The sequence below is a fragment of the Trachurus trachurus genome, assembly GCF_905171665.1.
Source record: "Trachurus trachurus genome assembly, chromosome: 21".
NCBI classification, from domain to species: domain Eukaryota; kingdom Metazoa; phylum Chordata; class Actinopteri; order Carangiformes; family Carangidae; genus Trachurus; species Trachurus trachurus.
Genome location: NC_139899.1, coordinates 7,594,132 through 7,616,806, shown reverse-complemented (window position 1 = coordinate 7,616,806; position 22,675 = coordinate 7,594,132). Strand labels below are relative to the sequence as shown.

General features: G+C 39.2%; 1 protein-coding gene across 1 annotated transcript in view; it reads left to right on the top strand.

The window, feature by feature from the left end:
- Nucleotides 1-2,792: 2,792 nt before the first annotated feature.
- dnah7 (dynein, axonemal, heavy chain 7) overlaps nt 2,793-22,675 on the top strand; it is a gene marked incomplete at both ends in the record, with an annotated part of 70,444 nt that continues 50,561 nt past the window's right edge. The window contains 23 exons of the mRNA XM_083996924.1: nt 2,793-2,867; nt 3,938-4,118; nt 4,224-4,296; nt 4,498-4,623; nt 4,799-4,918; nt 5,097-5,280; nt 5,446-5,616; nt 5,882-6,154; nt 7,012-7,139; nt 7,617-7,695; nt 7,959-8,183; nt 8,316-8,462; nt 8,835-9,014; nt 9,796-9,936; nt 10,060-10,427; nt 11,618-11,804; nt 17,437-17,630; nt 19,042-19,240; nt 19,437-19,577; nt 20,456-20,668; nt 20,792-20,901; nt 21,218-21,386; nt 22,087-22,189. Coding sequence (XP_083853050.1) covers nt 2,793-2,867; nt 3,938-4,118; nt 4,224-4,296; nt 4,498-4,623; nt 4,799-4,918; nt 5,097-5,280; nt 5,446-5,616; nt 5,882-6,154; nt 7,012-7,139; nt 7,617-7,695; nt 7,959-8,183; nt 8,316-8,462; nt 8,835-9,014; nt 9,796-9,936; nt 10,060-10,427; nt 11,618-11,804; nt 17,437-17,630; nt 19,042-19,240; nt 19,437-19,577; nt 20,456-20,668; nt 20,792-20,901; nt 21,218-21,386; nt 22,087-22,189 — 3,787 coding nt within the window. The remainder of the gene's footprint in view (nt 2,868-3,937; nt 4,119-4,223; nt 4,297-4,497; nt 4,624-4,798; nt 4,919-5,096; nt 5,281-5,445; nt 5,617-5,881; nt 6,155-7,011; nt 7,140-7,616; nt 7,696-7,958; nt 8,184-8,315; nt 8,463-8,834; nt 9,015-9,795; nt 9,937-10,059; nt 10,428-11,617; nt 11,805-17,436; nt 17,631-19,041; nt 19,241-19,436; nt 19,578-20,455; nt 20,669-20,791; nt 20,902-21,217; nt 21,387-22,086; nt 22,190-22,675) is intronic.

Sequence of the window (22,675 nt, the reverse complement as noted above, 5' to 3'; positions counted from 1 at the left end):
ACTTCTGTGCATCTGATCTCTCATACAGATTACCCACATGATTTAACAAAATCTTCAAACATAGAGGAGGCCTATGCTATTCTAAACTAATTTGAACAAGGCATACAATTGAGCATTGTTTGGGTTGATCTATTCATAAGAAACTGTTTGTATTTCTATTTTACTGATAAATACCAGATGTCTTTATTTTGGATACTTTTGTCAGATATTGTTATTTTGTTAACCTAAGGCTAAGCCAACGTTATCCTTTTGTGTTTTCATGTAAATAGCTTTATTTACAGTTCAATGTAATAATATATTGAGGGAAATAAAGTAAAAAACTTGATGATTTGTTAACATGGTTTCGGGGTGTTTTTTTATTTTTTTATTTTTTACAATTTCACAAAGTAGGTGGACATTTTGTTTTGTGTCATAATCATCATGACAATAGATCTTTATGGGCCTAAGTAGCCTACACACAAAAGTTAACTGCATCTCGGATACATAGGGCTACTCACACAAAGACTTTCCGATGAAATTTCAGAATGCACCTACAATGCACTAACCTTTACAGGTGAACTCAATTTGACCTTCTCTAACTTCTGAATACATGTCCAACTGTTTCATGTTTCAGTCCTTAACATCCATAACATGCTGTTCTCTGTGATTATAACAGCAAAAAAATGTCTGTTCCATGAATCAACCACTATACGTATGTTCTGCTTCAGTTTGAAACAGTCGTCACATGCTGTTCACATTCTGAAATCATGAGACCAAGACGACAACTAGGCTAACAACCCATAAGTAGCTACCTGGACATGTGGAGGCTTCAGATGTTGTCAGAGTGAAGTGTCCACTGAGCTCAGTGTTACAGTGTCATCATCAGGTTGAACCATAGGGTTGAACAGACACAGAGACACTGGAAGAATCACAGAAAGGCAGAGAAGTGGACATCCTTTGGCCACAATGACAACTTATTCAGACTTTGACATTTTTTGTTGCAGCCTAGGCCTAAATTACTTTTTACAATAAATTGTACCCAAAAGTTGAATATCAGTGTTTATTATACTAGTGTAGGTGCTTGTATCTTATCGATCCTATCCAGAATATATTAAGTGCAACATTAGAGTATCTTTGTGTGGCAAGGTGAAGAGGGCCCGGGCGGGGATTGAACCCACACCTCTCGGGTAATAGTCATGCGCGCTTGCCAGTCACCCAAAGGGACATCCCCTTGGCCAAGTAGCCAGGGCACATGATCAATTGGAGGCATAGTGACAGGACCACCACTGTCACATCTCTCCCCCTCTTTTCACAAGCACGTCCTCGTGCTTCCGCGCAGGCTGCCACACATTAGGAATCCATGGACCCACCCCTAGTGCTACATGGATCCTGCCAACAACGCCAGAATGTGGCAAGGTGAAGAGGGCCCGGGCGGGGATTGAACCATGGATGTATTATATTAACGGATTGAACCCACACCTCCCGGGTAATAGTCATGCGCGCTTGCCAGTCACCCAAAGGGACATCCCCTTGGCCAAGTAGCCAGGGCACATGATCAATTGGAGGCATAGTGACAGGACCACCACTGTCACATTTGTATCAGTCGAGTTTCAATGAACGTTATTAAAAACATTTTGTGATACTAAGAAAATGTTGAACCAGCTTCAAAGACAAATGAAAAAATAATACAACAAAAAAGAAAATAAATTAACAATGTGAGGGTCTTATTCAAGAAGGGTGTAAATAAGTGAGAAGAAGAGCCTCTGGGCTTTTTTTTTTGTAGTTTCAATTGAACGTCCCCATAGACTGTAAAAAATAATTTAAAAAATAAAGTCCCTCGAGGGAACTTCCGCGTCATCAGCTCGTGCCGGGGCGGGGCGGGGCCTCGACGGTTCAGGAGTTCACCATTGCTTGCTTAGCAACGGCCCTAGCAACGACACAAGACGACGTTAGCTCATGATTACTTTGCTGAAGAACCACCATGAGTTTCTCCAGAAAGAAAACAGATATAACCGACAGTGAAGCGTCCTCACCACAAAATCGACCACCGGTGAGTTTTTGGAAAATGTTTGTCGAATGAATGTTAAAAAACGTGAAAACTTTCGACTAACTGCCACTTGACAGCCAGTTACACTAAGCTAAGGTTTTACAGTTGTGTGTGTGTGTCAGCGCACCAAAAGTTGGTGTTTTAAAAGCAATTTAAAGGCTGTTATTATTATTATTATTATTATTATTATTATTATTATTATTATTATTATTATTATTATTATTATTATTATTAGTAGTAGTAGTATATTGTTTAATTCCAGACACTTGACCAGTATCATACGAATTTCGTCTAGGTGCACAGAAAACAGCCGTGGATGGAAAACAAATCTTCATTTTCGCCATATCCTCTACTTAGGAAGAAACCTCAAGAGACTGCAGACGCTGTGAAAAGTGGGTTCAACTTTTAAATCTTTGAGTTGGTGATATTAAACCGTTAAACGTAAACATCAGTATAATCATGCATATTAGTATTCTAAAATGTTGCTATAATCTGTAAGAAGTACTTATTTAGGCTTTATGCACAGCTCCAATACGTCCTGAACTACATTATTGGACAAACTGATTAATCCAGGTGTGTCTGACTCAATGAGACACACCTGGATTAATCAGTTTGTCCAACTATGTAAGGCAGGAAATAAAGGAGCTCGTTTAAGTTCAGGAGGGAGTGGAGCTGTGCATAAAGCCTGTTATGGAAGTTCTGTTTAAAGTGTTTGCTGTATGTTCACGTCAGGAGACCTGCAGGGTGAAGTGACAGATGGTAGACCATGTCAAAGTTATGGCAGAAGCCAGAACCTGCTTCAGAGCAGAAAGGCAGCACAGATCCCCGGGGCCCTCAAGCAGTACAGCAGAACCCGCACAAAACTCTCTCACAAGAGTCTAAAGCAAAAGAAGCTCAGAGAAGCACTGGTTAAATTCATATGGTTAGTTTCACCATCTTTATATAGTCTTTTAACTCCATGTCATGTCATTTCCAGTTTATTTTCCATTAGTACTGTACATCAGTGTTCCCTCTATTGGTCTGTCAACCTTTCTAACTAACTAACTAACTAACTAACTAACTAACTAAGCGCTTGTGAGAACATATTTGGGAATAACCATTTTTAAAGTTACAGTTTTGTACAGTAAACCACAAACAAACAGTTATATCTCATAGCCAGGATGCATACTGCAGTGAATAAAGAGACATTTGACTCCAGCAGTGCCATTTGTTTTTTCTCTTAAGTCATCAAGAAGAGGAAGATGGCAGCAGTCCACCATGTGGTTCTTCTAAGTCAACAGCACAGAGTGACAGAGATATGGTGAAATGCAGCACACACTCCATTAAATATATATGTTATATTACAGGCCCTCCTTTGTTGTGCAGATGTCCGTAATGGACACACTTTGCTTATCATTTTCTGAGCTAATCTCTTCAAGACATTTGATATGGTAGCTTTTGTCACTGCTTTGTTTTGTCCCGGTGGTTTGAGTTGCTAGGTGCAGTGTGTTTCTCTCTTAGTGCTTGTCTGTTTTTTTCCACTCTTAAAATATTATATGTTATCTACACCTTTTAAGGATATTTGGCCTTAGTCTGTACTTATCAATGAAACTATCACATTGTTGTAGTTTTTTAAATTGTAATTAAGCATAATTAGGCAGTAGATTACAGTAGATGCACAAAATCAAGCTTTAATTCAGGTACACAGCTTGAAAAAATGAGGTTGGCATTGGTCAGTTGTGTTGAATATTATACACAGTAACCCTAATCATTTGCACCACACAAATAAGCTTAATCTCAATGACATCTTGGATGTAGATATATTTTCATCACCTTGTTATCAGCAATGTCACAAAGCTAGTATCAGATATTGTTTGTCTAAAAAGTTCCCTATTGTTTCTGAAAATGGTTTGATAATATTCTTCCAATCAGAAATACAACTACTACATCCAGAATGGGATAGACCTGGAGAATGTGTCTCCTTTGGAGGACACTTGGCTGGAGAGGATTCTGGTCAGGGCGCGATGCCGACCATCACGCTCAAGCCCATCACTGGAGCTGCTGGTCGATGAGATCAAAGAAGACTACTTGTTCAGCGTCAAGACAGCAATCAGTATTTATTTTACTAAACCAAACCTAGAATATTTGGTGACTGGATGATTTGCAATTCAAAAGAATGTTGTTTGTTGTTTTTATACCCTTTTGTTTGCAATTTCAGTGGAATATACGTTCAGATATGAAGGAGAAAATGACACGGACAAAGTAGAGGAACTGTCCCCTCAAAGACTTGAGTAAGTCTGCAGGATAAGATTATCTTGACAGTACAAGTATACAGTACAGAGCATTTACTGTGTACTACTGTGTAGCATAGCTGTCATTACCAGGCCAACCAGGTAACCTAAACCCTGGGTTTTAATGAGCAGTGGCTGGAAGTGTGTAGAATGGTAAAACGTAAAGTTTTTCTTGATCCCATTTTTATTTTTCACCGTCAGAATGGAGGAATGTCCGAAACCATGGAACAAAGCCTTTGTCCATGCACAAAAGAGGATGAGAAATAAACTGCACTCTATCAGCCCGACTATGCGTAAAATGATGGAGCTCTGGCATGCCTCTTACAAGTAAGAATTCTGGATCTATTTTTACTGCAGTTGCAATTATAAATTCAATGGAACTGTCAGTTTGGTCAAGTTAACCAATTGCAAACTCTGATTATACTGGGCAAGAAATACATTTTTCACTATCTATTTTTGTGATCTTACAACAATCTTATGCTCTTGGGTGACCTACCTGCAGGGATGTCCGTCTGATAAATGTACAGGACTTCCACAGGAGAGAGGAGTCCATGGAGCTGTCTGTGTTTCAGCAAACTGTCACCAGACATGTTGAGGATGCCAGAGAAATCCTCCTCAAAGAGTGAGTCCATGTTACTATTTATCTATAACTGTTTTTAGAATCAAATTTGCTTATCTTTGTGGATTTGATGTATTTAATACATTGTGTTTGTTCTGCTCAGATATTGGATTAAGCATAATACATTCCCTGAATATAATCTTTAATCATGTTGTTTTTTTTGTGCTTTTTGCCATACCAGTTGGATTTCAAACGTGCATAACATTTACTACCGTGACTGCAGAGACAAGTCGGTTCCTGCCAATCGCAGCGTGGCCAAACTGCTGCCTTTCTTCAACTGTATGGCTGCACTGATGACCACCCAGCTGCAGAACCTTATACTAGACTCAATGAGGGACTATACAAATCTAATTTCCCAAAACCTGGTAGGAAAAACCATAAGAAATGTAGGCCAGTATGTTGTATGTCAGAGGAGTTGTATGAACTATAGGCTGGGAAAAAACTGAAATGAATAAATTCTAGATTTTGACTTAGTAGCAGGTATACCTCCAAAGTTTTTACTTGTTTTGGTTTTCTCTCTACCATCCTAGCGAACCTATGGGTACCCAGGCCTTGTACTTCATCTGATCCTGGAGGACAAGGAGATCAAGTTTGAGTCTGACCTCAGACTGTATGAGGAGACCCTCATTAATGTCTATGAGTTCATGCTCAGGTCTGTCAGCATGATACCTCGCGTAGAGACCAAAATGTACCCTGAGTTGGTAAGAGGAAATGTGTCTATGTGGTATTTTTGAAAATGTACTATACTAAGTCACATTGTATTATGTTTTCTAATGCATGAATGCACAGTGTTTATGTGCTAAATGTTGGCCGTGTTGCCAGGTTTCTCCCCGCAGGGAGAGTATGCTGTATTGTATATTTTAAATTCATAGTAGCTAATCATGGCTTTGCATCCACTATCTACTTGCACCGCTGAACCAAACAGTTTGGTTTCCTGCATGTGATCCCCACTTCATGTTATGCCAGCCAGGGTCTCAATCAGGGAACACCCTGAAGCCCGTCATCCTGCCAGAGATTATTGAGGCCCAGCAGGAGGAGGCGCGCAGGGTGTTCTGGGCTGAGTGCGTCGGGCCCAAGGAGTATATCCATGAGTACGATAAATACTCCATGCTGGTAACCAGGCGTGCAGAGCAAGATGTGGAGCAGTTCCTCAGTGAGCAACACTCCTTCCAGGAAATCATGGAAGAGATGGTCCATTACCAGCAGCTTGCCGACCAGATCCAGTACACATCATGCAAGGTACTTGGTTCCGCAAGATGGACCTTACCAAAAATGACAAAGCAATTGTCCATGACTAATATATGACATTCATGTTGTAGACTCTCACATGCTGTTGTTATATAAACGGATCTATTCTACAATTACAGAGCAAACTTTAACAAATTCAGCTCTGAAATCTTTGATATAAAGAAATTACAACAAGACCATACAGCTTTATAATATATAAGTTAAATCCAGTTGATTTTGAGCATTCCATGCATAGGTAGCTAATGTTTCTTTACTCTTTTTAAAAAAATATATTATTATCTTTTTCTTCCAACTAACAGACAGACAATGAAAAACATAATACAGACAGAATAATCAGACAATGTGATAAAGCAAAAAAAAAAAGATAAATAAATATGAAAATAAATAAAAGAGAAAAAAAAGAGAGCAACGACTAATTAAAATAATTACATAAGGTTTCAGTCAGAGGATTCATTTTCATAAACATATGCACTAGGTACAGTACCATAACAACAAACGCATGTAGACTGAGTACTTGCTTACAATTGCATATGCCTATATTCAGAAACAGAGACAATGAGTAGTTCATAACAAGTATAAAAGACAAAAAAAACAAAACAATATCTATAAGAAACATATTTTACAAATCATTAGAGATATTATTTGTTATATACGACTTTACTCTTTAATTCAATGAAAACTATTATTCACTATAGAACACTATCTAGTAAATCCTGAAAACATCTCAAATTTAAATCTTGATCACCGCAACTTTAGCTGGCTACGCTTCTTTCAATTTGTTGTGTGGTGGGTATGTTGCTGTACATTTTAAGAAAATGAAATTCACTGACCAACTCTTTTGGGTTTAGGTGGTACGTCTTGGTATGTTTGAGATCCAGTCCCATAAGCTCCTCCACTCTCTTGTCAAGCGTGCTCAGGAGATACAGCAGAGACTGATTACACGGATGCTGCAGGATCATCAGGAGCTCAACAAGACGTCAGTTGGTTCATTGTTTTCACTTTTTCATTCATAACATCACAGCAAGAAAAGAATCTCACCACATATGTGAGGACATGGACAAAATGGAGGAATCAAAAAAGTTAGAAAAATTGACAGATCAAAAGAGATATCTTTTGACATTGTGTACCACTGAAATATGCATCGACCATTGTCAGTTACCTACAGTACCAGACTGCTAAAGCAAACTTGATATCTTTAGAGTTTGGTGAATTAAACTTGGAACCTTGGCACAAACAAGCCTTGCAGAAAATGATTTTAGGACTCAAATAACAAAAAATATTCATACATGAGGCCCAGTGTGCATGTAACCGGGGCTGCACAGTGGTTTCAGATTCAGTTACTTCTCTATCCCAGTAGTGCCTCTTAGCTCCAAGCTGGGCCATAATAAGATTGTAAGTCTGTGAAACTCTTCGTATACTCTATGTCACTGAATTAATTTCTCTCCTCTCTCAGGCTCTCTAATGAATTTGAGAAGATTGCAGAGAAGGCACTGAGCACCCCTTCTGACACACAGAAACTAATGGAGCTTAGGGTAACTGCCACATATTCCTGTCACAACCCATCTTGGCATAGTGTGCAATGTATTATTTCTCACACAGTATCAACTAGGGATGGAGATACAGACTAAAGAGCCAGTACAGATTGATTGGGTAAAGTAATAGGTGGAATTCCGTGGTTTTCTTTTTTTATTGTTAAAGGCCACTGGGTTGATATGAATTTTATCTTATGAAATATTCTTATTCCATAAATGAAATACAAACCAAGTTGTTAACCTTGTGTACTATACCCACTCAGGTCTACATCGACAATGTGGAGACGAAAGAGCTGCAGGTGCTGGAGCAAAGATTGACAGATTCCAACACACAGTTGTGTTTCCTGATGGACTTTGTCACTCTCTCCTCAACGGACATGAAGCTCAACACAGAGACCATCCAGTGGTTTCAGCGTTTGCCATCCATCTTTAAAGAACACAAACAGATAATTGCTGACAAGACAGAACAATATCAGAGGCACCTCAAGGTCTGTATTATTAATTCTTTTTCTATTTGTATTTCTCAGTCCAATTAAATTGACAAGGACAAGGTAAAATAAAAATAAGAAATCATTGGAAGAAAAATAACATACATGCTTTTTATTGTTCACTCATTTCAGTTTTCCCGTGACAAATTTGAGGAAGAGTTGGTCAGCTATAGTGTGGAGGTGATGGAGTTTACTACTCACGGTGATCTGACAGATCTCACCAAGTACTTGGAGAAAGCCCAGGCCCTTAATGCTAAACTGGAGTTTGCCATGGAAAAGGTACATCAGGACTTTATTGTTCAAAAATGTCATTTCATAATATCAGTATCTATGAGTGTCCTTATATTCATGGCCAAACCATGATATATCATGTATCACATCATAAGACTAAAGCTGAGTATAATCTTTTACATTAGTAGTGCAGTACAGTATATTATTGCACACAATTGCATGTGCATTTAAATATGTAACCACTAGAGGGCAGCATTGGCTACAGTATGATAATAATTTACACAGAGGAGCTGTAAATGCCTTTATCAAATGTTTTTTTTTTATCCACACATTGACACTAATGTACTCATCTATGTATCCTATTCATCTTTGTATATTTCTTCCTTGCCTCTCTTTTAAACCTTTTGCCTCTCTGGGAAGATTAATGATTTCAACCTGGAGGAGGAGGCCTTTGACTGGCCTGTTTCACAGTACCCAGAGCGTAAGAAGATTCAAGACAAGCTTACACCTTTCTTACGCCTCTATGAGACAGCCACTGATTTCCTAAACCAGTATGACCAGTGGATCAATGGGCCGCTTTCCGCTGTGAACCCAGACAAGGTAGGGGCTGTGGAAATTGATGACGTTATGTTCCATACAGAAAAAACCTAAAGTGTTAGGCGAATCAAGCTTGACATAACATTCTGTATTCTCATAACAGCTCCAGTCCTACTTAGAACGGCATCATACCAGTCCTGAATTGCGTGTGTTGGGATGTTGTGGGATTACTAGGAAAACAAATCTGATTAGTAGTTGTGCCATTGATTATCATTCAGTGATGTTTGTTGTTTGAAGTCAGGAGATAATAATGGGTATAACTGATAATTCTATAGCTATTTGCATGGTTATTGATGCGGTTACCAGAAAGACCTCACAGAAATATGTTGGAAGACTATAAATTGTCCAATGAACTGTAATGTGAATGTGTACTGTGTAAAAAGAATGACTCCCTCCACTTCTCAGTTAATAGAACACTTCTGTATTGTTATGCCTCTGTGCTGGTGACAGCCAGAGGTCAGATCTCAAGAGTATGGCGACCTCACAAAACACTTCATGCTTAGGGATGAACTGATTAGATTTCAGGAGTCAAAGTTGGAGGTCATAGTGATTAAACAAAACATGGCTTTTGTCTTGTGAATACAATATCTCCGTGACGCCTTGAGGGAATTTTTTCATTTTTGTTAAAAATGCTTTTACCACTCAAGGACAAGCTGATTAGATTGTGTGTGTGTGTGTGTGTGTGTGTGTGTGTGTGTGTGTGTGTGTGTGTGTGTGTGTGTGTGTGTGTGTGTGTGTGTGTGTGTGTGTGTGTGTGTGTGTGTATGTGTGTGATGTACTGTAGGTGGAAGGCGATGTTGGCAACTACTGGCGCACTCTATACAAGCTGGAGAAAGGCTTCACTGAAGTTCCCAAAGCTCTGCACATAGCCACCACTGTGAAAACTAAGGTGGAGGACTTCAAGGAGCAAATTCCTATGGTGCAGGTACAGTATGACCCGAACAGAATTACTTATTATTGACAGAAAATCAAAATAACATTGATGTTTCATATGAGATTAAATTGAAATATTGAAATATTGTAAATCTTTGTACTACATTCTTCATAGGTGTTGTGCAACCCGGGCCTGCGTGACCGGCACTGGGATGCCATGTCGGAAATTGCCGGCATCTCCCTACAGCCAGCTGACGACCAAGCGTGCGTGGCACAGTTCGTATCCATGAACCTGGATCAGCACCTAAGCAGCTTTGAAGACATTGGTGAAACGGCCAGCAAGGAGTACTCTCTGGAGAAGGCCATGGAGAAAATGGCCAGTGAGTGGAGTGACATAGAGTTTGGCCTCCTGGCGTACCGAGAGACAGGCACCTCCATCCTATCAACAGTGGACGAAGTCCAAATGCTGCTGGACGATCATATTGTTAAAACACAAACTATGAGGGGCTCGCCCTTCATTAAACCGTTTGAGGTGGAGATACGGTAAGAAAACAGAGATTTGTTTGTTTGGAGCTTTTCTCATTTGGAAAAGAACCCACAAATGTTATGACCCAAGTAGAGTAAAATTGGTAGAAGATCCTGTTGAGCTACATTGAGTCGACATTAATCATTTAAGTATTGCAAATTTGAGATTATGTACCAAATAAAAGATCTCTTTTTTCAGTAGTAAATTGTCCCAACCAAGCAGAGAAATGTTCATGACTGCTGAATGAATGCCACAGCATGTGGATTAATTAAAGTACTTACCGTACATACTCACAGGGTCAAATAACCTTAAATTATTGCTATTGAGTAATAAAAGGTCTCTGCTGAATTTTCAGTTGGATACATTTTTACAAAATCTTACTTATGTTTAAATTGTTAAAATCCTCCAACATTCTGCCGCACACTGCAGAGGTGAGTGACAATCCTTCTCCTGCGGTGTCTGTGCTGAGAAATTGTTCAAATTGTTTGTCTGTCTCAGGGTTGTGGTCAAAATGTTCTGTGAAACTTATAAAACATTAGTTTCAGTCAAGCATACTCTGTAATCCATTCATTACTTTTCATTTCTTTCTTTCTTTTTTTTGTCTCCCTGTGAGTTCAGCAAATAATACAATTTTTCCCATTCTCTATAATTTGTTACATTGTTGCTGCCAGGCACAGTTTGACACAGGACTCCCTGCAACTTTTAAAAATCTATTGTACATTATTGGACAAGATGCTAAAGCAGTTACTGAAATGTTTTTGCAAACTTTTTTTGTAATATCACAAGAAAACTTTCTAATGCCAGTATCTAGCCTAGTGGGTGGGAGAGGATGTTACTGCAGTAGGACAAAGAAATCAGTTTGTCCTTATTCTGTACAAGGTGCTACTTGAAAGAAATCAGTTTTTTTAGCCAGTTGAATGAAGTACATAGCAGGGGATATCTGGCATTAAATGCAGTAAACATATACATGTCCTTTGTTCCTAAATGCCTTTCTTCCTCTGAAGTGATACTCATTAGAGTGTCTGTGACTTCCACAGAAAAGAGTGAATCATTTTGTTGAATGGAAAGATTTCTATTTTCAGTAGCTAATCTGTCCTTTGAATTAAAATCTTCTTGTATACGGTAAAAAAAAAAAACAGCACATACAGTACAGTACAGTATGTGTGACATGAGTGACATGGATTACAAGATTGTGTTCTTCTTTTAGAGAATGGGAGGGCAAGTTGCTTCTCCTCCAAGAGATCCTGGATGAATGGTTAAAGGTGCAGTCCACTTGGCTTTACCTTGAGCCCATATTCAGCTCCCCAGACATCATGACTCAGATGCCTGAGGAGGGACGTCGTTTCACGACTGTTGACAAAACCTGGAGGGACACTATGAAACAAGTTTCCCTGGTAAGTTGTTTTGTTGTGTTTGATTTTGGTTTGTCTTATTACAGTACATCAGGATTCAGTAATGATTTGAGATACCATCTTTAATCAGTGAACTCAGTTCAATTCAGTTCAGTTTTATTTATATCCCGAGGGAAATTGGATTTGCAGCAAGCATTACAAACACAAGACAAAAAACAGCATCCAAGACATCAACATGTCACTAGCCACTAGGGGTTGCACAGACTAGTCGACTAATCGACTAGTCGACTTTACTGCTCCACAATGACGTTTTGAGCATGACGTCGACTAGTCGCTGATCATGTGACAATATGAGAGAAGAGCGGCTTGAAACAACAGCTGAGTGCGCTGAATGAAAAAAATACGAGCGCCGTCAAGCTGGATAGAACGAGTGCGTACCAGACAGGAAGTCGGGCACAGAAAAGGCGAGAGAATCCGGTCAATTTTCAAAATAAAATAAATGATGATTAAGTTTGTCCGTCTATAAATATTTGTCAGTTGCGTCTGCACACAAGGCACACATCCATACATACAGCGCTAGAGACAGACCTGTGTGTGTGGAAAACCGAGCAGCCTACAGACGGGTCGATGTTTGACCGGCGTGGAGAGAGAAGCTGCTGCCTGACACCAGCCAAGCGCCTGTGAGGCGCTGCGCTTCCGCCGGCAGTGTGTCCGGGCTGCCGGCAATTAAAAAAAAAAAAACTCCTCTCATATCGACAGCTTTAGTCGCGCACAACAACAACAACCAACAACAGCAACAACCAACCAGGAAAAACAAAAACCGTGAGTGAAACTGTGACTGAGCAGGACTGTGATGGTGACGAGGCCTGTAGTCATTTTCCTCCCTAATTGTTTAACGGACAGGAGCTACAGTATTATCTTTTGCACTTGTATAGGAGTGTATGTTACAAAAAGCCAAACTGATTTACAGCTTGTTGTTTATAAAGCTGCTGTTCTGTGGACTCATTTCTGTGCATGAGCGTCTGTCAGTGAAAAGCTACAGATTGTTGCAAAGCATTTCCCTCCTCCTGTGATTTATGATGGGAAAAATATGAATGACGTCATCAGCGACTAGTCGACGTCGACTCGACTTTCGTAACATTAAAGTCGACTTTAAAAAATCTGAAGTCGTGCAACCCCTACTAGCCACAACATAGTGCAGTAATATATAAAAAAAACAGTACGAATAATAAAAACATACTACTACTACTAATAAATGAACTCTGTGGAATGGTGGTTTGAGCTGCAACATTTGGTTGGATCAGTTGACTATTGAGGAAGAACTAGGGAGAGGGATTTGTTTAAGTGGGGACAGTCATAGCTGTAAGGTGAACACAGTATATAAAACACATTAAAAGCAGAATATGAGGACTATACATAGTGCTCATCACTTATTTGCATACTGTGTTTGTTAAGCTTGTTTTTTTTTTTTTATCAATCAACAGTATCAATTTTCATTTCATTAGTTTGACTTTTTCTGCTGTCATTTTCATTCTGTACAGTAAGATGTAGGCTGTGTGTGCAATTGCCTTAGGTTTATTATTTTTGAAAAAACAAAACAAAAAAGTTAGATATTGTATATTGTACAGTGAGTTAGATACTGCATGGTGTGTTTTTGAGGTTACATTTTTGGTCCTTTAACATTATCCTTTATCTTTAGTTTTCATGGTACTTCATGTATTAAAGTGCCCTTATTCAGTTGGCTGACATTTATTCAGGAATCATTCACCAATCAAATCTTGGGTGAACAGGAATTCCTACAGTTATCCCATTGCTATATTGACTGCACATAGTCAATTAACATCCAAAGCAATGTCGCACAGAATCGTTCTAGTGTGTTTTAGTGATTTTGATTTAATTTGACTAATGAGCCTCTGTAATTGTGCCACACATGCAAGAAAACTGAGACTATACTTGGAAATAGGGACATGCTGCAGTGCAAACCATGAATAGCTGGCCATGTCAGCAGAGACAGGGTTTAATGCTCAGTGGCAACAAATGCAGTAAATCTGAAAAACCTTCTTATAACTTGGAACACAGTCAGGAGTGTGTGGCCTGAACTACAAATACAGTCTAAATTCAGGTAGGACTCACACAGCTCAGGCCTGGGATTGTATGAGCTATTGTATTCCTAACTGTGTGACATTGTCTATTGTAATGTAATGTAATGAAAGTCACCACTCTAACTTGTATGACAGTAAAATCTGAGTTGATGGAGTAAACAAATAAAATCACAAACATTCACAACAGTGAGAGTGGCAGCACAGCAAAGAGAGTGAGCGCAGATTTGAGGGAGGGGCGCTGCAGCATATAGCAGAGGCAGAAAATGGTATTTAGACAGAGATTGGTAGAGAGAGAGACAGAGCATGGAGAGGATGGGAATCAGGGGGGAAAGGATAGAGAGCAAGGCAAAAACAACAGAACGAGGATAGAAAGTGAGTGTTGCACCAGCCTCCTCAAAGAGTTTCCAAAGGGTAATTGGCGTCCTCAGTAGACCTGAAATGAGACACATCAATTTCAGGCAGTGTCCTCCAGAAAGCCCAGGCTGACTGCACCATCAAATAGAAATTATGGATTTTGTCTGGAAGGGGCAGGGCCGTACTGAGCCACAAAGAAAATGAGGTCACCAAGGGACATGGAGCCTACACACAGAGATGAGCATGCATACTGTCTAGTCTAACATGAGTTGCGTACACAGTTACGGAGCATGTGTAGGCACAAGTGTTCTACTACTAAAACAATAGGGGTTATGGCAATGGGCCAATTTGTCAAAAATGTTGAACTATCCCTTTAAGTTTAATCATTGTGCATTATATGTACACTGGGAAATCCTGTCAGTATGTCATTTTATCTGATATTTTAATTCAAAGATACAAATAAACCTACAGTGATGATACACTGAATAAGTCAAGGGGTGAATTAATATTTCAATAAATATGTATTTTATTTAATCACAATCACTTTTAGCTGCGGGTTTAATAAAGTGCTCATTTACCAGTCAGAAGTGAATACAGGAGTTCCTTGAATTACTTTACAAACATAATGTGAAAATGTTTACTCTGGTACTTTATGACGATAAGCTTTTTAAAACTCGAAAATGACTTGAGTGGGAATAATTTAGGCTAACAAACGCTGATTTGACTTTTTTCTATACCTGACTTATTATATGTGAGATTACTACTGTCACTCTCTTGAAACCTCACAAGACTAATAGAAGTCTCTGTGGGAAAGGAATCCATTAAGACGTATTGCTTTACAACTTAATCACCGTCTCTGCTATAGGGCATCACAGGAGTTGGGATAGCACTTAATTAAAGAGTCAATGTCAGTGCAAGGTTTGTTTCATAACATCAAAAAAAAAAACAATACAAAATGAATATAATCACAAGGTAGTACAAAATACTTGTAAAGAATACTTTTGAGGAATATTGATATTACAGTAGGTTCACAGTGCGTTATGTATTGTGAATCTGTTTTAGAATATGTTAATCTAGTGATGCTAAATACAGCAATACTAAAAGATGAATGGTGACAAATAAGATTCTAGCACTGTCTTCTGACATAACGCATTTGCAAATTTTAAAGCTAATGACTAATTCACCACACCATCTAAGCAAGTATTGAGAAAACACGTCCCTGCATAGACTTATACTATATCAAAATCTGACAAATGACACTTTGCTTCACCACAGCCATAGCATTGGTAAGCAGTGCATAAAACTGGAATCATGCAAGAACTGCCAACCCGATGAAATCTATATAAAAAAAAAATGTGAATAACTACAATCATAGTTCATCAGTCAGACATTCTTAGCCAGTGTAAATTATATGGTTTAGTGAAACACAATCAAATTAGGCTTTTTGTCTGTGTATGTAGTTCTTCGACTCGGCTAACGACCTTGTTCATTTAGCCTTTTAAAATTAGTGTCATACTGTACTCTACCTTAGATTTGTTTTGCTGCTACATCAAAAAAGGAATCTAAAGTGTTTTAATTCATATTATTTGCTTATTACTTACATTATATGGTGAGCCCAGAGAGTCATTGTCTCTATTGCAGTCATCATAAAAAATCAGAAATACTCACCGGAGATCGGATTATCTTGTTCTATAGCCTTTGCAATTCCACGGCATTCTTTTGAACAGAACTTGACGAGATTGAAAGTATTTCAATGGCTTTGCCTCCCTTTTAATGAACAGTGACCCCTTTGCAAAGCAACTGATGTACCAAGTAAAAGCAGCGTTTCCTGTTATCCTCTTTATATTGCTGATCCTATGACATTGATCATACATTTTCCAGAACATCTCTTACCCAATAGTACCCCTTCCCCTAACCCTAACCCAGCATCTATCTATCTATTTCTTTGCAGCTCTGGTTTTGATATGTTGATTGTTTTGTCTCTTGAGCATCCAGTTGTTTATAGGTATGGCAAAAACAGGCTCAAGGAAAATCAATCATTCATCAAAGATCAAAGAACATCTGTATTTGGAGGCTACCTATTCAGCTGTATCCATTACAGCTCCTTTCCTTTTCAAGCTAAAATCATGTTGAAATGATGAATCAAAAAATGTCTTGCAAGGTGATCAAATCTTTTAAACATTTATCTTATTGGCAGATTGGGTTTATAATTAAAAAGTTGTACAGTAACAGAACAAAAATAGAATAGAGTTTTTCTTAGCAATAAAAGACAGAAATAAAAAAGGTATGTTCTTCCACCGTGGCTCAGCCTTATGCTCACTCCTGCTTTTTAGAGAATGATATCAGGCTGTGCACTTCATTTTAGAATCGCAAAAACGTTTTCATGTGAGCAGATTCAGCATACGAGCATTTTCATATGAGCAGGTTCAGGCATTCAGTGTCCAACCTTGAAGATTAGATAGACTTTTTATCTAGGCACTTCCTGGGGCTGACAGTTCCAGAGGATATTGAATTAGTGTACAGATGAGATGATATCAGAGCTGAAATATTTCATAGGTGCTAGACAGGCCTCAGGTAAAATCTCTATTACTATCCCATCACAGATTTTTCTAGGGTGCTGTTTGACAAGTGGGCCTCACTGTGGATGTTGCTGAAGGAAGATATTGCAGTTTTTAGAGTTAACCTTCAAGGCACCGGTGACAGCACTGTAGCACTGTGAAAAATATCAACACAACAAACCATCTCAAATGTCGCCATGATAAATGAACAATGTGCAGTTAATTTTACATTTATTTTCTATCTCTCAAACTTAAGATTTGTGTTTAAATTAAGGAGTGCTCAAGTGCAACACATATCAACTGTGATGCTGTGCATTGTGTAATTTCCCATGCATCAGTTGTTGTAGGCAGCAGTGGCATCTTGTACGGATGTGGCCTCGGATGCTGTATTGTAAAAAAGAATATTCCAAGTCCAAAGATGCCAAGGGAATACACATTAGCACCTGGAAGAAACTCAGAGAAAGCTTGAGCACTTAAAGTTATCAGGAGTTAGTGCCAAATTACCACCTTTAAACTATAGATGAAATTAGGAATCCAAAATGAGTCAGCATGAACATAAAGTTGACAAGTTGGTTTTTGACCCCAGAAACTATTGTTGTTGTAAAAGTACTGGACCAAATTGATTATTTGCTTTTAACACAATTTCCTCCCCATCTGTAGGACAAGCATGTATTGGCAGTGATAGCCATTGAAAAGATGCTGGACAGGCTAAAGACGTCCAGCGTCCTTCTGGAGATGATCCTCAAAGGTCTGAATAACTACCTGGAGAAAAAGCGTCTCTATTTTCCTCGGTTCTTCTTCCTGTCTAATGAAGAGCTTCTGGGAATCCTGTCTGAGACCAAAGACCCCACAAGGTAAACAACACACATCATTTTGCCCACAATGACATGTTTTATAACATTAGGTAATGATTACAATTGGAAATCAATGAAATCCAGAGATTGAAATACTTCACAGGCACACAATCATCACCTCTTCTGTAGACCAGATTTCACTTGTAGGGATTTGGCCGGGTTTTTTTGAGTCAGTCGTGGAGGCAAAGTTTAATGTTGGTAAAACAGGAGAAAGATGTGTGTTGTACTTTTTTCCAGAATTTGAGTTATGTGTTGTTTAATGCAATACTGCACTAACAATTTAAGAGGCCTTTTTTTCATAAGGGCTGACATGAATCTTTAATGTGAGTGTTTCGGGAAACTGGCAGATAGTACTGGTAGAATTGTAACATTTGTGTGTGTCTTTGCTGAGTCATTATCTTTGGGGTTGTAAAAAGCTCTAGTTGGTGACTTAGAACCAGTCTTGATCTGCTCATATCCACTGTGTCATGTCATGCTTCTCTTGTGCCAGAATAAACAATATATTCAAGAAGTCTACAGAGATCAGAGAGTTTCCAAAATAATCTTTACTCCCTCACGTTTTTCATCTTTTTCAGATGAAAAATTACTGAAATATAACCAATTCAGGACAAATCTGCCAGCCCTGTAGTTATTTCATAAAACCTTACTTCAGTGGAAGTGGAGTGGTAGTGTAGAACGCAGCTTTGTTCAGGTGTAGTTGTCGTATAACACAGAACCTGATCAGGAACAGAAACATGAAAGATAATCCTCTTTCGCTTTTTCATGCTTCATGAAAGACTGTACCCGCCTATATTTCACAGTAGGGACTAGGGAGGCAGGCACACCATTATTTTTTTTTTATATAAGAAATGCTTATTTTAATATCATTACTGGTGACAAACAGCATGGACACTCAGTTTAGATGTGGACTAACACACCAGCTGCACCATAGGGCCACCTTTAACAAGTAAAGCCTATGTGAAGAAGCGTTATGGGATTTAAGCATCTTTTAGATTATGCTTATATCTGTATTTGTATATTTAGTGTGTTGCTCTTAAGTCTTTCACATCAGCATCCATGCCAACATGTGGAAAATTAACATTTTTGGTCTAAGTAGAAGTATAGGAATTTGATATTGATCTGCACTCACAAAAAACATTGTGACAATTTTCTTTTTTCTACCTGACTCTGTGGTGGAACCTGCACATAAGCCAAAATAAGCTTCAGCAACTTTGTGTAGTGTTGATAGGCGCACTGGTTAAAGTCAGATCAAATCTGTGTTACAGTTGTGAATAGAATTATACACATACTATGTAAATCCTTGAGGTTTATACAAGATGCCACTTACTACTTGATGTTGTATGTTGTATATTTACTACAAATATTAGACAATACTGAAGCGATTCTATTTTCTTGCTTTTCTCTTCTCCAGGGTGCAGCCCCATCTGAAGAAGTGCTTTGAAGGCATTGCTAGTGTGGTGTTCACTGATATGCTGGACATCACTCACATGAAGAGCAGTGAGGGTGAAGTGGTGCAGCTGCAGGATATCATTTCCACCTCCAAAGCCAGGGGCCAGGTGGAGAAGTGGCTTCTAGAGCTAGAGAGTGGCATGATTGCCTCGCTGCATAAGGTGTTGTGTGGGCTGTCATATTTATTTTTATGTATTTATTTATTTATTTTTCACTTCACCCATAAATGCTACCAAGCAAATACTGTACATGTGTCCAAATTTGAGCATGCAGACTCAAGGGGTCTCCCAGTATCCTTTCAGATATCCTACACTATACAGAAAGCTGGAAATGAAAGCCTCTGTCCCTCTATTGTAGGTAATTGGTGAGGCAATCCAGGCATACCCCAACGAGCTGAGGATCAACTGGGTGCGGGCTTGGCCAGGCCAGACTGTGCTGTGTGTCTCACAAGTTTACTGGACAAAGGACATCCATGAAGCCATCGTTTCAGGACAGCAGGTGATCAACTCTCTCTAGTTTTAACACTATTTCTACATTTTTCGTTCAATTTCTTTAAGTCAGAATGAACGTTTTCTTTCAATTCATTCTGGAAAAAACAAACAAAATAACAATGTTACAATGTGTCTGTAGCAAAGCTGTAACCATGGCAACTGCTGGTATCTGAAATACATCATTTACAGTACCTTCTGATGTTGCATGATGTCTGTAAACTTGTAACCATGGCAACGTACCCTGTGTATTATACAGTCTCCTGCATAGGATGAGTAAGTGTAAACAAAAGATTTAAAAGGTTCCCAAAATGAGGTCAACACAGACTGATTACTCTTGGAAAAACTCAGAGACAAACACATTAGCTCTCAATGAATGTGTTGCTTAGAGAAATGACTTACCTGGAAGCTATTATCTACAGTCTTTCAGAGATCTCTGGGTTTAAACACAGAGGCAAAGGTGAATATGGGTAAAACAACTGGTGTTAATGCCAATTACAAACTGTCACATCAAATGAAAGCCATTACTGATGTGTCTTATGTAGACCACAGAGTACTGCTGCAACAACCAGCTGTTTTTTAATGGAGGGAAAAGGGAGGCCCCTTTTTCTCATGTGTTGTATTTTTCTTTTTATACACTTCAATACACATAGATTTGTTTCACTTTATAGCAAGAAGATCATGCCCAGCCAGCAAAAGCAGTGGCTGGGCATTAAAAATGGGGTGCCTCCTTCATAGACATCTCGACAGTGATAGACGTGGCAGTGTCGCAGGGTGTAAACCTGTGACCTTCGGTTTATAGATGGGGCCTTGATAGCGTCCCCTCTCAGTCTTGATAAACTCCAACATGCTCTGCCTTCTGTTTAATGATGCCTCTCTCTCCCTCAGGCCCTAGCTGCCTACCTGGAGCAGAACAACACACAGATTGACGACATTGTGGCACTTGTACGTGGCAAGCTGTCCAAGCAAAACCGCGTGACCCTTGGAGCCCTCGTCGTGCTTGACGTCCATGCCAGGGATGTGCTGGCTACACTAGTGCAAAAAGGAATAAGCGACGAGAATGACTTTGAGTGGCTTAGCCAACTGCGTTACTACTGGGTGGTAAGTGGAGGGGGGCAGTGGTTTAGGCCATTCACAATGTAAATTATTGAATTATTTGTTTCATTTATTATAAATAGTATAAATAGAGATTGACCTCAAAATTCTGCATGACACCTTCTGCAGGAAAACACGCTCCAGACCAAGATGATCAATGCTGGTTTGCCTTATGGTTATGAGTACCTTGGCAACACACCACGCCTGGTCATAACCCCTCTCACTGACCGCTGCTACCGGTAAAACTACCACACACACCCCCCCTCAACAATTGACTGATCAGTTTTTTTTCTGAAGTTTAGCTATTGGCATGTTCCAGCTTGAATTACAAAAATTGTTCTTACATTAAGAAGAAGATGGTTTTGGTGTGTTGGACTCTCTGGCTCTCTGAAACTAGCTCGTTTTATAACAAAGTACTTTGCTAGCAAGCTGGAGTGGACCTATTCTTACATGTTCATGTAAATAAAGATAGTACAGTAAATACAATAAGGGATATGACACCTTATCTAAAATAATATTGCACCGTCTTTGTCTTGTCTGTTTATCACCCTTCAGCACTTTGTTTGGTGCCCTCCACCTCCATTTGGGAGGAGCGCCTGAGGGCCCTGCTGGCACAGGAAAAACAGAAACAACCAAAGACTTGGCCAAAGCTGTGGCCAAGCAGTGTGTGGTCTTCAACTGCTCTGACGGACTGGACTACATTGCTCTGGGCAAATTCTTCAAAGTGAGTGAACTAAATTTGAATTTCTCCTGCATCTACTCATACCAATAATTTAAATTTAAACACAAATTTACTTTTGAAAGCACGTTCATCTACTGAAAACCATACACACAGCGAAACAGTGCGGCACTGACAAACTTATTCCAACACTAAAGTCAAAGCAAGCATTCAATCTTGTACGTCTGATAATTGATTAATGAGTATATAGTATCTCCACATTCTTTTGCTGCTGGTTTGTTTGCCCACCATTATGCAAATAAATCAAATGTATGCAGTCATCTCCATATGCACTCCTGCTACAATGTCCTGGTGCAGGAAGTGTGGAATATGGAGGTTTGTCCTTTTAAAAGAGGCACTCCACTGCACTGATGGCTTAGTCAGGGGGTTTGCCCCTGTGAACTTTGTTGCAGTTAATCAGTGGCAATTGATTAGAGTTTTGTATGTATTTTGAAGCCACAAAACCCACACTACTGTAAGTGATTGCAAAAAAAACGAACATATCCCATATTTGTTTATCGTGAAACTGCTTATGCCCTGCTAAAATACCTTCCCACTTGCCATACTGAAATAGCTTAAATACACAGGCAAAACCTGCTCACATGTGCTTTTTAAATTCACATGAGATCTGTGTCTGTGTGTGCTGACATATTTGAGTCTATTTACAATTGAAATTATGTGTTTGTGTGTATTCATGTGTGATCAGGGCCTTTTGTCCTGTGGTGCTTGGGCCTGCTTTGATGAGTTTAACCGCATTGACTTGGAAGTGCTGTCTGTGGTGGCTCAACAGATTCTCACCATTCAGAGAGGTTTGTGTGTTATTTTTGACATTCTGGCTTTCTATCCCTTTGATTCTTGTGAGAGCTGGCAGAGCACCAGGAACACATTTGGTGTATTCTTACCAGTGAAAAAGCTTTTAAAAAGCTTTAGACTACAAAGATGTGCAATGTGGAGCTAAGGCTATTTGTGTTGGCTGGCCAGCAGGACTTCAACCACAGCTTTGTTCTCTGCAGCACAAAAAACATCTCCTGTGGGTGCCATGAGCATCACATGACTTGGGTCGTGAGATGTAAGGGCCAAAGGGGCATACCGATTTTTATTAGCCTAAAACTGCTAATTCGAAAGCTTGAGATATGCGCAGGTCCATGTCTCTACAGGTGTGGTTGGATCTACAGATAACGATCCTCAAGATGTACTCATTTCTAACAGTGTCCAAATACAGTAATCAGCAATCCAAAACAGCTGTTGGCAGAGTTGTTCATCACCAGCAGTGTAAACGAGGGTACCGGAGAGGG